Here is a 15165-nt window from a genome sequence, read left to right as displayed (position 1 = left end):
CGTGTCAGGACTTTTACCAAGTTACAAAGAAAGCATTTCCTTTCTTGGAGGCCGGGTGTAGCAGGCAGAAAAACAGAACAGGGAGGCTCCTGAGAGCCCTGAACTCGGGAGTCTGGGTGGACACCCGCGGTCACGCAGCTGCACAGCCCGCTCTGTGGACACGCCTGCCTGCTGCGCCCACCCGAGGGGCAGTGGGCGGAGGCGTTCCTGGAAGGAGACAGCACTTCTCCTTTTGCTAAGGGAAGTCAGAGAACATTTGCAAGGTCGTTTCCAGCCCCCCAAGCTGCTGGCCAAGGGCAACCCTGGATGGGGTGAGGGTGGGGGTGGGGGTTGCAGACACTGCTTTTGTCCACACTCACAAAAGGCTGTGTGTGTTGGGGGAAGACGGCGAACAGCTCAACGTGGGGTCTCCCCCTGGATGGACTGGTGCCCACACTAGAACTCTTAGCCAGCATGGGACCTGAGCCACTGGGGCTGAGGGAGGGCGAGTGGGCTCCTAGCTGGCAGTGACCACGGACCTGAGAGCTGACCCAGCAGGAGACTGATGAGACAGCGCCTGTTCCCCGGGGCCGCCTGCTGTACACACTTTTCATTGTGACTTTGCCCCTTTTCCCCTGCAGGAGGGGAAGCCCCTTCTCCAGCCCTGGCTCCGGGGCTTGCTGAGTCAGCAGTGTGCGGGAAGGCCACCGCGTCCTTCCTAGCTCAAGCGTCAACAGGCTCTGGGAGGCGCCTATTCTTGCAGTGGTCACTCACTGCCATGGGAACGGGCCTGGGCTGGCCTGCTTGATGTCAGAGCCGCCCTGTTATCCTAGTCACCACCGGTCACTCAGCCAACCAAGCAAGCAACCACTCACTCGTGGGTGAGCCCATCCTGGGACAGCCAACCTCCAGCGCACCCATCAGTTGGGCGCCCACACCTAATAGACCCATTCAGGATCACGGAGCTGGCCCGACCAGCCAACCTGTAGATTTGCAGATGATGCTATGTGGCTGTTCTGAGCCGCCCCAGGTTGAGGGGACCTGTGACACAGCCATCGGCTCCTGACCAGCCATCCAATGCAACCCAAGCTTTCCAACAGCGTGGGTTTTTGTAAATAACCGTTTAGTGGAACACAGGGCATACAAACCCTCACGGTAGAGCCCAGGCTATAACGGCAAACTTAAGTAGACGCAAAGGGAGTGCATCTGGTCTGCAAAGCTTAGAAGACTTCCTGCATGGCCCTTGAAGGCAAAGTTTGCTAAGCCTGGGTCTAGGGCATGACAAACAATACCAGCACCCACTGTGGTGATGATGATGATGACGATGACGCCTCCAACAAGCCTGATAGAGCAGTCAAAGGTCAGGACTTCCGCCTCCTCCCAGGGCAGGGAAGGGAGATGGACAAGAAGCCGTCTGCACTCACTGCAGAGCTGACCTAGGCCTCAGTGTGCTCAGCCAGGTGAACAGGGGAGGCTCAGGAGTGTGCATTTCCCCAGGTGTCTGCTCCTCCCACCCCAGACGATCTGAACGCCAGCGAGCGAGCCCTGGTTTCCGAGGGCGTGTCCACGACGGGGCTGGGCAGCACTGTGTGCTTCCAGGGGACGTTATAAGAAATGCAAAGCCTATATTTTTTTTTGATAGGCAGAGTTAGACAGTGAGAGAGACAGAGAGAAAGATCTTCCTTTTGTTGGTTTACCCCCTAAAAGCTGCTACGGCTGGTGTGCTGATCCGAAGGCAGGAGCCAGGTGCTTCTCCTGGTCTCCCATGGGGTGCAGGGCCCAAGCACTTGGGCCATCCTCCACTGCACTCCTGGACCATAGCAGAGAGCTGGCCTGGAAGAGGGGCAACAGGGACAGAATCCAGCGCCCCAACTGGGACTAGAACCTGGTGTGCTGGCACCGCGAGGTGGAAGATTAGCCTATTGAGCTGTGGTGCCGGCCAAAGCCTATTTTTTAAACAAATCATTTGAGATGGAGAGAGAGGAGAAAAATGGACATACAGAAACCATCCGCTGGTTCACTCCTCAGATGCCTGCGACAGCCAAGGAGGGCAAAGCCAGGAGCCAGGAACTCCATCCAGGTCTCCCAAGAGAGTGGCAGGAACCCAACTACTTGAGCCATCACCACTCACACTCCTGGAGTCTGCCTTAGCAGGACAGGGGACCTGGGAGCTGAGAGCTGGGAGCTGGAACTGGGTACTGAACACAGGCACTGCTACGTGGGAATTGTGGAGAGCAACCAATACTAGACTAAATTACTGGAACTGCTAAGACTAATTCTATGCATCTGATCTCCCATCATATGGCACTGAGAAAGAGTAAACAACTTCTACACAGCTGCCTCACCAATTCGACTAACAAGCTGCAGGAGCTGATCCTGCTCCTGATTGGAGGAGAGCAGCGTGCTCGGCGTGTGGGCAGCAGAGTTGGGATTGGTGGAAGAGGACTATAAAGGAGGAGAGAGACAACATGCACCAGGAACATCTGAGGAACATCTGAGCAACCCCTGAGAGAGCCGGCTGGTGGTGTGCCACTCCCCCACGGAGGTGGGGGGAAACAGCAGCAAACCCGGGAAGGGCCGGGGAAAGAGAACAGCGCAGGGTCTGGTGTCGTTCCTCCGCGAGTGGGGGAGCGACATAATGGTGCGTGACTCGGATATGAAACCTAGGAGGGAAGAAGTGGGAAAATACTGGAGAGAGACTAGGCAGAGCCTAGGGAAAAGCCGGATGGAAAAAGTGCCGGAAGAAGCTAGCGAAAGCCTAGGCATAGACTCGGATACGGACTGCGGGGAGAAGCTAGGAGAAATCTAAGATTGAAAGCGAAAGTAAGCTAGAAGAAACTTAGAGTCGGATATGGACTGCGGGGAGAAGCTAGGAGAAATGAAAGAGAAATATTGCTGGAAGAAAGCTAGGAAAAGTACCGGGGAGAGAAAAATATAAGCTAGGGAAAGTGAAGCCACGGGGGTAGGCCGAAGCGGAGACGTAAGCTAGGTTGGGATTCGTCAGATTAGCCCGGGGAACAAAGACCGAAGCTAAACTATAATGGAAACGTAAGCTAGGCCATGATTCACGGAAGCTGCCGCGCGCAGAGAGAGTGCACGGGTCGCGAGTGGAGAGCGTGGGGCGCAAGCAGATAAGAGAAGTGTGGGGTGAGTGCAGAGGCCGCGGAGGCCACGGAGACCACGGAGCGTGCGCGGAGCTGGGAAGCCACACAGATAGGAGGGAGATAGAAGTAAAATAAGAGAAATAGGAATGCCCGGAGGTAGAGAGAAATAGAGAAATAAAAAGGGCCTCCCCACAACATGGCGATGAGAGGGCTTGGATTCAGTCTGCCTGATTAGTAAGGCGATAAGCACCTGTGGGCAGCTCTAGCAGAGCAGAGTATGTGCCGCAGGACACTGAACACAGGCACGCATCAGCACCTAAAAGCCTCCCCACAACATGGCGATGAGAGGACCCAGATTTGGTTTGCCTGATTGGTAGGGTGATAAGCACCTGTGGGCAACTCTAACTGAGCAGAGTATGTGCCGCGGGGCACCGAAGACAGGCACGTATCAACGCCAAAGAATAAAAAGAAAGGGGGAATTGTGGAGAGCAACTGAGACTAGACTAAATTACTGGAACTGCTAAGACTAATTCTATGCATCTGATCTCCCATCATATGGCGCTGAGAAAGAGTAAACAACTTCTACACAGCTGCCTCACCAATTCAACTAACAAGCTGCAGGAGCTGATCCTGCTCCTGATTGGAGGAGAGCAGCGTGCTCAGCACGTGGGGAGAGAACGCCAGCAGAGTTGGGATTGGTGGAAGAGGACTATAAAGGAGGAGAAAGACAACATGCACCGGGAACATCTGAGCAACCCCTGAGAGAGCCGGCCAGCGGTGTGCCGCTCCTCTGCAGAAGCGGGGAAAGCGGCAGGGGTGCTGCCCCTCTGCGGAGGTGGGGGGTGGGGAACGGCAGCAAACCCGGGAAGGGCCGGGGAAAGAGAACAGCACAGGGTCCGGTGTCGTTCCTCCACGAGTGGGGGAGCGACAGGAATTATTCTCAAAAGAACGCATTGCCTTAAAGCTATACGAGCAATGTGGGCGCTCCATATGGGGGTAAGGGCAGTGCGTACTTCTGCTCCCAGGGCATCTGTGGTCCTGTCCACAGCTAACACAGCTGCTAGCACAGCTGGGTCCAAGCGGCTGGGCTGGTGGCATGGAACGGTAGAGGCCATGGGTGTTGCTAAACATCCACAATACACAGGGTAACCCTCCGTGGGAAAGAACTGCTGATCCTGAGCTTGACCAGCTCTGCCCTAGAGTCCAAAGCCTGTATCTCCGTGCCCAAAATCTGTCAGTTGCAAAGCGCCAACTAGCACGAAAGCAACACGGGACTTGGCATTCTTTGGAATAGACACAAGGGGAGCAGGATGCCATGGGGTGAGAAGACAAGTGAGTGGTGATGGCGTGAGACCACGCATCAGTGAGCTCATGCTGTGGGCTGGAGACTCCAGGGACCTCACTGGGGAACAGCTCCTCGAGCAGGGGGAGGAAATCCTGCCCCCAGAACCGTGGCCAAGATGTTCTTGAACGCACTCAGCGAGGGCTGCAGACGGATCTTCCTAGGCTCTGCAAACCATCTGACATTAGAGCGTCTGGCTTGGTAGAGGATGGAATAACTCAATTCCAGCTGATTTGCCACTTAGCTCTGAGCCACTGTGTCCAGTTGTGGACACTGAATAGCTTTGCTGGCCCCAGGCTTCATGTCCCCTTTCGAGAGGAAGGAGGAGCAGCTCGGTGGCTCCCGACACGTTAGCTTGTGGAGTCTTTTCAGCTCGGCTGCAGTCCCGAGCCAGCCAGGCAAACGGTCGGGCGGGGAAGACTACTCACATGTGAGCCTCTGGCAGCCAGGAGGAGAGGATGCAGCTATGGACGGGGGTGAATGGGCGAAGTATAGCTCCGGTCCCCAGTTTCTTAAACTTCTCTTCGTGGGTGCTGAAGGCAAAGCAGAAACACAGACCCAGGGTGAATGACCGTGGCTGCTGCCAACACCTTCTTTTCTGGCCACAGCTTATTTGGTGGATCCTATGAGCACCTGCCAGGCAACGTGCCCAGCTGAGTGAGGAGGGTTCTCCATGCAGTTGGTGAAGACAGCATAGGAAAAACCCTGTAGCGTGTGTTCTGTGGGAGGGGTGAAGGGAGTAGACAAGATCAGCAGGTGGATCGTGGGGGACACCAGCACAGCACCCCAGGGGTTAGGCATGCTTTCTTAAAGAGCCAGATGAGAGTTCTTTTCGCCTGTGTAATAGAGACAGCGACTGAGCACCACATTTAAATGTTTTTCAATGACCACCATGAACCAAGTCATTTCAGTTATACAAAATGGTTTCTTTTTTGGTTTTTGTATGCCTGGATCATAGGGTGTATGTGTGTGTGGATAATTATATATATATATATTATATATGTTATCCAAGGCCATGTTTTAATTAGCCTACTGTGTGTGCCTACAACTGGATCAACTGATTATATATGTGTGTGTGTGAATATAAAGGTTTATTTGTTTGAAAGAGTTATAGAGAGAAAGAAAGCGAGATCTTCCATCTGCTGGTTTACTCCCCAAGTGGCTGCAACACTCAAGTTCAAGCTAGGAGCTTCATCTGGGTCTCCCATGCGGGTGGCCAGGACCCAGGCACCTGGGCCATCCTCCACTGCTCTCCCAGGCTATCAGCGGGGAGCTGAATAGGAAGTGGAGCAGCCAGGATATGAGCTGGTGCCCATATGTGCTGCCAGCGTCACAGGCAGCCGCTTTACTTGCCACGGCTCCAGTTCCTTACATGTTTAAGTTGAGAGATTTCACATAGAGCTGGAAAAGCTTCAAGGCTCTGGCCACCCTGGGCCCTGCGTTCCCACCAGTGGGGGTCGGCCAGAGCTGAGGACTGGCGCTCACTCGCCAGCTTGGCACAAGGCTCGACTTTCACGGGCTGCTCCCAGTCCACGTGTGCCTGGATCCTCACTCCCCTCCTCCGTAACCAACCCCAATCCCTGCCTGTTTCCTGGTGCCTTGTAGTCCCCGAGTCCCAGCCTAAGCACTTGCATGGGTGGAATCATTGACGACTTCCCTGGTTCACTCCTCCCCACCCATAGTGACTGAACATCTCCTCCTGGGGGCTGCAGATGTGGCAATGGCTGGGCCAGACCCTGCCTCTCCACGGTCAGTAGTGGGGGAGATGGCCAGCTCAAACACACAGGACCTGGGGGTGGGTGGGGGGAGTAGGTGCTCAGCGGGAGACCACATGGTGCACACACAGCCTTCTACAGGGAGTTTGGTCTACATCCATTTCCCCTTGGATCTTGGCTCTGTGACTGGCTGATGTGGTGGAATGTTCTAGAAGTGGCCCGAGGCAGGGCTCCAGGGACTGTCAGGGACTCCATGCTGTGAGGAAACTGGCAGCAGCCGGTGAAGGGGGCCCTCAGGGGGAGAGAGCCAAGTTCTCAGCAGGTGACCAGCTCCACTGTGCTAAGGGAGTGTGACTGGGATGGGGGGCTGGGCAAGCCAAGGGCTCGGTCCACCCAGGGCCTTGTACGCCCTGCTCAGGTTCTGCCTTACTCTGCAGAGGAATGGGACGCCATTAAGGGTGTACAGCTGGGAGCACGTTACAGTTCGCAGAGATCACTCTGGCATGGTGTGGGGGCGGCGAGCAGGGAGGGCCACAGGAGTGATGCAGGGACACAAGCGTTTTCCTTCCCCCTGGAATTTAAGGACAACCCTGGGGTCACAGACTTAACACAGAGCTGGGGTCAGGGTCCGGTGCCAATGTCCACTTTTTATTGACTCTATTCAAACCCACTGCAAAAAAAAAAAAAAAAAAAAAAAAAAAAGCAAATAAATACATCCCAGTGCTTTATCTTGCTGGCTCAACCTCAGCCTTGTCTCCCAGCGGTTTAGAATATGCAAGAGTTAACCCAGCTTTTACACTCCTTAATCTCGGGTTTTATGTCTTCTCTCAGCCACAATAATAAAACAAATTCTACCCGTGGCTTCCTTTTTTCACCTTTTCCGCTGAATCTGCAGCGGAGAAATGAGGTCACGGAGCCCAGGGGGAGAGACTGCTTGCAGGCAGGGACCTCTGGGGACACGCCCGGTTCTTTTTTCTCTCTACAGTTTGTCAGACTGAACACTTTTGTCTGAAAGAACTTACTCCTTGGTCTCAGATCCAAAGGAGAAAAAAAAAAAATCTCTTTTGCTCTTATAACGCAGAAGATCAAATACTCTGTTTTTACTTTAAAAAAAAAGATTTATAAATGAACACTTGTAGCTTTGATACTTTCGCGATTAGAATGACATCTGCAGAGGCACAGCTCTTGGTGGGGGACGCTTGCTGGCCTTCATGGACATGAATGTTTTTAGCCTTAAAATGAAGGCTTTTAGCTAATCGAGGCTTCAAGAGATCAAACTTAGTTTACTGCATGGTGAGAGCGAACAGCCGTGGAGCCTGACCTACAGCCTGGGCTCGGGGCTCAGCAGCCCTTCATTTAATCCTGTCACGCACCTGGGAATTTGGTGCCATTCATCTAGACGTACGGGGATTTGTCCAGAGCTACAAGGCCGCATGGGGGATGTCAGGACTCAAATCCAAGTCTTGATCGGCCACGGGGCTTGGCCTCAACAGTCTCCTGCTCCCTGCCAGCGTCCATCCCGGCCTCTGATGGCTACGTTGCAGGAACGGCCTCTGGTTTTATCTTAATGACCAGTCTTGTACAGCTCGTAGAACCTACCCAAGGAGAGCGCCAGCCCTGTCTACGAGAGGGGCGATCTCAGGCAGATTTAAACTTGTTAAGCTTTGAATAAAAGTCTCGCACGCGGGAACTCAGCTCGGCTTGGGGAGAGCTGGGTTCTAGGACCATGGATTAGAAGCTGCACTCAGGCGAGAGGGAGCATTCCTTCCACCTGAACCACTTAAAAGGCACGAGGGCTGCCAGCGCCGCGGCTCACTAGGCTAATCCTCCGCCTGCGGCGCCGGCACACCGGGTTCTAGTCCCGGTCGGGGCGCCGGATTCTGTCCCGGTTGCCCCTCTTCCAGGCCAGCTCTCTGCTGTGGCCCGGGAGTGCAGTGGAGGATGGCCCAAGTGCTTGGGCCCTGCACCCCATGGGACACCAGGAGAAGCACCTGGCTTCCTGCCAATGTGGGCCCTGGGAGGCAGCAGATGCTGTCACTGTGCCACACCTGCCTCGTGTCTCTGGCTCCTGGCTTTTGGCCCCTGCATAATTTGGGCTTTTGTGGGCATTTGGGCACTGAACCAGCAGACAGGAGATTCTCTCTCTCTCTCTCTCTCTCTCTCTCTCTCAAATAAACAGAAAATAATAACAAAAAGAAGTCACAACTCAAGAGGTTCTTTCCAGGTTTTGTCTTCACCTACAGAACTTGGGGGACGGGACAGAGAAGAGGGGGTCTCTCCCCTGGCTTCCAGGTCCACTTGCACAGGCAACCCGGCCATGGCCGTCCCACACACCAGCACTTAAACACACTTCACACCGGGACTGCCTCGGCAAACTTCAGGAAATACCGCGGACACGCGACACCGCCGAGAGCATGGAGTGCCTGGCCGGGGACGTGGCCTGGCCATCGCTGTTCTAACAAAACTCTGGGTGATTCTAGCGGGCAGCTGGGCTCGGGGCGGCTGCTCCATCATGGTCATGGCGACAAGGCAGCCACTTCTGCCGTGTGTTTCCTCCCTGCCTCCTGCAGCACCTCCCGTGCATCCGGGGGCGTACGTGACTCAGTCTGCACAAGCCAAGTGTCCCCGAATTTGGGTCACACTGCATGGCACAGTCCATGGAGTTCTGGCACCCCCGAGTTTCATACTCAGGGGTGCTTTGTAATGAACAACTCTGGGAGAAATGAGAGAACATCTCTAAGCCTCATTCCTAAATCCCTCAAATAGCGCTAACAAGCTCCTCTCTCACAGCAATGATTGGAAGTTTAGATGAGCAAATGTGCATAAAGCACTCAGCAAACTCTCATTAGCAGCACTACTTTGATTGTCATGGTTGCTATCTATCTTTAAAGAAATTTATCTTGTTTATTTGAAAGGTGGAGTTAGAGGGAGAGACAGAGGGAGAAGGATCTTCCACCTGCTGGTTCACTCCCCAAATGGCTGCAATGTCCGTGGCTGGGCCAGGCCAAAGTCAAGAACCTGGAACTCCACCTGGGTCTCCCCTATGGGTGGCAGGGGCCCAAGGACTTGGGCCATCATCTGCTTCTCTCCCAGGCGCATTAGCAGGGAGCTGGATGGGAAGTGGAGCAGCTGGGGCCTGAACTGCTGCTCTAGTGTGGAACACTGGAGTTCCAGTAGGGGCTTAACTCGCTGTACCAAAGGCCAGCCCTGGATGTTCTCATTACAGGTCAGATATCATTCATTGGAAGCGCTGGGGACCAGAGCGTTTCAGATTTGGGATTTTGGGGGGCTTTGAAATAGTTGCTTATACATAATGATATATCTTAGGGATGAGACTTAAGTCCAAACACAAAATTCATTTGGGGTTCATAGCTACTCTATAACATCATCTGGGGCTAATTTTCTAATTATTTTTATTGTGTTCCAGCCTATTGTATTGAGGTCAGGTGTGCAATTTCCCACTTGTGACGTCACGTGAGCACTCACAAAGTTTCAGATTTGGGAGTTTTTGGGATCTGTGGACTGGAGATGCTCAACCTGGATTATGATTAAATTATGATTACGGCCGGCGCCGCGGCTCACTAGGCTAATCCTCCACCTGCAGCGCTGGCACACCGGGCTCTAGTCCCAGTTGGGGCGCCGGATTCTGTCCCAGTTGCCCCTCTTCCAGGCCAGCTCTCTGCTGTGGCCAGGGAGTGCAGTGGAGGATGGCCCAAGTGCTTGGGTCCTGCACCTGGCTCCTGGTTTCAGATCAGAATGGTGCGCCGGCCACGGCGGCCATTGGAGGGTGAACCAACAGCAAAGGAAGACCTTTCTTTCTGTCTATCTCTCACTGTCCACTCTGCCTGTCAAAAAAAAAATTATGATTACGATTATTTGGGAGAACATTTCACAGCGGAGCAGTCTGTTGATGGAGTTCCCCAATCACAGGTCCTTTGCCAAAAGAGGCCTACTTGACTCAACACGCTGACACACACTGTTGGTGCACTTGCTTTGTGCAGACGCTGGCCTGGGCTTAGAACAGAGGCGTTGATGTGTGATCGGGCAAACTCGCCTACCAACGGACGTCATGGGTACAATGTGCCCAGGAGGGTACAATGTGTACAAATGTGCCCAGGAGACAGCTGGGGTGAAACCCAGGAAGTGTTTGCCAAGGGCAGCATCCAAGCTGGGTGTTTAACGATGAGAACTTTAGTGGGGGCAGGGGGAACGGGCAGCGCTGTGGCGTGGCAGGTAAAGCCGCTGCCTGCATCCCATATGGGCATCAGTTCAAGTCCAGGCTGCTCCACTTCAGATCCAGCTCCCTGCCAATGTACCTGGGTAGGCAGTGGAAGATGGACCTCTGCACCTACATGGGAGACTTGGATGAAGCTCCTGGCTTCCGCTTAGCCCAGGGCTGGCTGTTGCAGCCAGCTGGGGAGTAAACCAGCGGTTGGAAGATCTCTCTCTCTCTCTCTCTCTCTCTCTGTAACTCTTTCAATTAAAAAAAAAAAAAGAACTTTAGTTGGAAGAGAAAGAGAGAATGCAGGGAAGGGCATTTTATAGCCCAAGGAACAGCATGGGAGAAGTCTAGGAAGGTGAAAGTCAGAAGCTCAGGGACCAGCCCCTGAGCGCGGGGAGGAGGACAGACATTTCCAGGAGATTTTCTGATATCAGAGGTGAGGTTGGAGAGGAAGGCGTGGAGGCTGAGAAAGGGACCCCGCTCCAGGAGAGCGGCTGCCGCTCCCAGCCAGCCGGGCAGGGCTCTCTCCCCAGGGTCCTTCCCAGGGTGCTCGGCGCCACAGCCGCCCCACACACTTACACCAACAGGGAGTCCCCGTAGAGGATTTCTGAGACTTTTTTGGCGGGCTGGAACTTGTTTCTTTCTTCCTCTTGCAGTCTCTGAAGCTGCTGCTGCCTCTTCTTCATGGCCGTCTCCTCCCTCAGGATGGTAAAATACCCACGGCCTATCTTCACGGCCTGGATCAGGAAACTGGAGGCGGGTGGGGAGAGAGAGGGCGGGGGCGTTTAAAAGCAGCTAACAAAGGTGAGTTCTGCTAAGACGACGTCCCACCATCTTGGGAAGTGCCGCCACTGCGGGGCGGGAACCTTTCCCAAAGTCAGATGGACTTTGTTTAAGTTCTAGATCCACTTCCTTCTAACGGAGACCCTGGATGAGTCACTCGGCCCCTCTGCACCACCATCATCCCATCATCCTATCATCAGCAAATACTGAGGGGCACACGCTGCCTGCTAGCACCCTGAGAGTCAATGGGCACACCACACAGGATCAGACAACTCCTTGTGAGTTCTGTGTTGGGCACGTGTTCTGTGTCAAGTCCTGTTTGAGACACTGGGGTCAAACAGATAAACACATCCTCAAGGGAGTCATAGTCCTCCCTCTCGGTTACTTTTGTAGTAAAACATTGGTAAGAATTTTTTTGCTTGTCTTTTGCTTACGGATGACCTTATTCCAAAAAAGATTAGTGGAAAAGAGAGAGGGAGACAGAGAGACAGAGAGAGACACAGAGAGAGAGGTGGGAGACAGCAAAAACAAGAAAACATAATAAGATAGACAAGTATCAAAATCTGTGTTACCTGAGCTAGCACACAAATTTGGCCCTGAGCATCACTGGTGGCCAATGCAAAGAAGGAAATCTGACCCTCAGGTGATTCCTAATGGCCACAGGATGTTTTAAAAAGCTGCCGAGCTACCCCTGGTGCTGAGACTAGGAAGCACATTGTTCTCTTAGAGATCTGTACAGGGAGTTGGCCGTGCAGAGCCCCGTCTGCAACGCGCCCCGGATGCAGACGGAGTGATGGTTGCCTGCCTGTCTGAATTCTGCAGAAAGGGCGCGGGGGAGTTGACGTTGGGCCGTCTGGGGAAGCTGGCAAGCTGGCTTTGCAGTGGAATTTCAGCCTCTCTTCAGCTGAGAGCTCCAGTCACTACATCTGCCTGCTGGGTGCACGGGGCTGGGGAGGATCTGGGTCCCTGGGTCAGACACACAGGTCTATCCCGGGAACTCGGGTCCGTGGGCTGTTCACCCAGCGAGTCTGGAACTGCTCCCCCGGTACCACACAGGCCCACTGACGGATGCTTGATATTTTAGCAAATTCCCATTTAATGCCCTGTATGTCCCCTACGTCGTCTTCATCATTATTGCTGATTACCAGGCTATTTGTGCGAAGGGAGCTATTTGCAAGGAAGAGCAGTTTTTGCCTTTAAATCCACTCACCCAGGGCCTCCTGCTTCCTGCTTTGCACGTGGGGAACTCCCTGGGCTAACATCTCGGGGAATGATGGGGAGTAAGATAATTACTGCGCAGGCTGGCGGCGGGGAGGGGCAGATCACAAACTGGGAGTCTTCCTCCACCCAGTACAACTCCCTCTCAGCAGAGGTATGGGAGGGGTTGAGTTTCTTTTTAAAGGGACCTGTGTTCTCTGTATAGGAGTCTGCATGTGTGTCCATGAGTGACGGATGGGGGCTCAGTGCCGCCCGACGATTACCTGGTCGAGTTCAAAGTCAGGGGCACTGGGAGATGCGGGGCTCCTTGGGGCTGGAAGTCCAGGTGCCTTGGGACTCAAGGGGCACGTGTGCAGTGGTCTTTGTTAGGCTCTGGCACAGGTGTACAGGCCTTTCCCATTTTAATTTGAATTGACACAGAACAAGCATACACAGCCATGGGGTACAGTGTGACGTCTCTCTGCATGCACGTGCGGTACTGGGTGTCCATTAGGGTGCTGGCCATCTCCGCTGCCACAGTTGCTCCTCGTCTCTTTGTGCTGGGAACATTCAGAATCCTTTATCAGCTGCTCTGCAGTGGGCAGTTAGCTGTGGCCAACTGAAGTCGCCCCACGAGCACATTAGGAGTTATTCCTCCTCCGTGTTAGGCACCGATGGTCTCTCCAGCCCTACCCTCGCCAGCCTCTGCTGATCTTGGTTCTACTATCAACCTCTGTGGGACAGACTTATCTGCTTCCAGGGAGAAGTGAGAACATGCAGAAGTGGACTTATGGTGCCTGACGTAGCTCTGGGCCCCGCTCCAGGCTCCTTCGCGCTGTCAGACAGACTGGGATCCGCTCTGACCCACAGCGTCTTCTTCGTTTTCACACAGGCGAAAAGTTAGTCCCTGCCTCAAAGCGCTATTGGGAGGACTCACTGGGATGGTGGGCACCAAGAGCTTAGTAGAGTGTCCAGTGCACAGGTCTCAGTCACAGGGAGCTGCTGTTGGGACTGTCAGCTCTGGAATGAGTCACAGACGAGCAAACAGGGGGAAAAGGTTAAGTCAGTGTGGAAGGTCGTAACAGCTGGAAAGCGGCAAAGCAGGGACATCCCCATCCCCCACATTCAGGCATGGGAGCCATCGCCCAGTGCCCCTGACTTTGAACTTGACCAGGAGATTTCTTGGGTTGAGGGGATGTTAGTGCATGCGTGGGCTGAGCCTTCCCAGTTGGATCCGCGAGAACCATGCTCATCAAAGCTCACAGGACCCTGGAGGGTGACAGAGGCACAGAACCGATCTTTCTGCACCGAGCAACCCATGCCCTGAGCAGCCAACCGCTAAGGCAGCCCACGCGCACGTGAACATGAAAGAACTACAGACGGCAAACCACTGTGTCAGGGTGGGGGGCAGCTTGTTAGGACGCGTCTCGGTGACTAATACATCATCCATGGAGAAACGCACAGTTATGTATGAGTCATGAAGAAGCAAAAGGGACGCCAACAGAATGAAGGGCGAACACTGCATTCCAAGCCCAGAGCCGTGAACACGTTGGCGGTCAGAGGGCAACGTGCCTTTCTCAGCCATGATAGCATACATATTGAGAGAAATCGCGGTGCAGTCTGGAGTGTGATGTAATTAATACCTCCTCCTGAGAAGTCGCTAGTGGATCCGATTAAGCCTCTGAGCAACTTTCCGACAGGCTCGGGGAGCTCCAGGCCTTTCTGGGGGATTAGTTTTATCCACACAGCTGGCCTCCCAGACTTCTGACAACCATTCGTATTAGCCTTCAACTATAGCTTTGCATCTCCTCCTGAAGAGGAGTCCTCTAGTTGCCTGCTGCTCCGGCGTGGCCCAGCTGCATCAGAGCACCCGGGGACTTGTTAGAATCCCGGAATCTTGGGCCCTACCCCAGACTCCTTGAAGCTGAACCTGTATGTTGAACAGGATCCTGGATTGGTGATTCACATACGGACTGATGTGTACTGGTCTAGCCAGCTTTCCACACCTTGAAAAAAAAAAAAAAAAAACCCAAGCAGAAATCTTCCAACTGGCTTTATTTAGGAGCCTAGTCCCCTGGCTGCAAGTTGGAGATAAGAATTATGACACCTGCTAGCAATCAGTGACTCCGAGAGGCTTGTTAGGCGGATCTGTATGGCAGGAGGGCACCGGGCTTGCAACAAGTCTCCCATCCAGACTCCATCCCAGGGGTCCCAAGGGAACCCAGGGCTGGAGCTCACCGGAGACAGACAGTCCCAGCCCTGTGCTCAGGGGCCTTGCAAGCAGCCCGCTAGGTGTGGAGAGGAGCTCATGGCCAACCTTACTATTACGGGGTGTGGGGCGCATGGGATGAACTACAGCAAAGCACCCCACAAAACTTCATTAAAAACCAACAGCCCAGATGTACTTTGGGGAAAAAAAAACCCTCAGAACTTGTAATAGCATTATGGCTCTCCATCCAGCTGGGTTTCACTTTTTTTTGGTCTCTGCTTACGAGAAATATGGGACGATAAAAGCTGAGTGTGCTTGGACGGGGAAGGCAGCATGACACGAAGACAAACACTCCTGGCGAGCCCATTTCGGGGATGTCCTGCTCGTTCGCAGAAGGGAATTGCCTACATGGGAAATTTCCACTTAACAAATTTTACTGTCTTCAAATAATAGCAAAATAAACCGGCTTATTCCCAGCATGCGGAAGGCTGGCGGCTTGGCCAGCCCGTTTCAGCCCGGCTGCCTTGCACCCTGCTGTGTCAGCCCACCCAGATGTACGGATTCCAGAGGCAGGGTGGGGGGTGGGGGGGGGAGTGGAGAGATGAGCACAGCAC

General features: G+C 53.8%; 1 protein-coding gene across 2 annotated transcripts in view; it reads right to left on the bottom strand.

Annotated features, from left to right (window-relative positions):
- The window catches only part of CCDC60 (coiled-coil domain containing 60), a 190618-nt gene that overhangs the window by 64371 nt on the left and 111082 nt on the right, over positions 1-15165 (bottom strand). For both annotated transcript variants that reach the window (XM_051826621.3, XM_089323258.1), the window contains exons 3-4: positions 10942-11112; positions 4854-4958 (exon numbers count right to left, since the gene is read on the bottom strand). In XM_051826621.3, the coding sequence (XP_051682581.3) occupies positions 4854-4958; positions 10942-11112 (276 nt within the window). The remainder of the gene's footprint in view (positions 1-4853; positions 4959-10941; positions 11113-15165) is intronic.

This window comes from Oryctolagus cuniculus, chromosome 21 (genome assembly GCF_051225735.1).
Source record: "Oryctolagus cuniculus isolate XC-2025 breed Fujian yellow rabbit chromosome 21, ASM5122573v1, whole genome shotgun sequence".
Lineage (NCBI taxonomy): Eukaryota > Metazoa > Chordata > Mammalia > Lagomorpha > Leporidae > Oryctolagus > Oryctolagus cuniculus.
The sequence above is the reverse complement of the archived record's forward strand: the minus strand, read 5'-3'. Positions and strand labels throughout refer to the sequence as shown.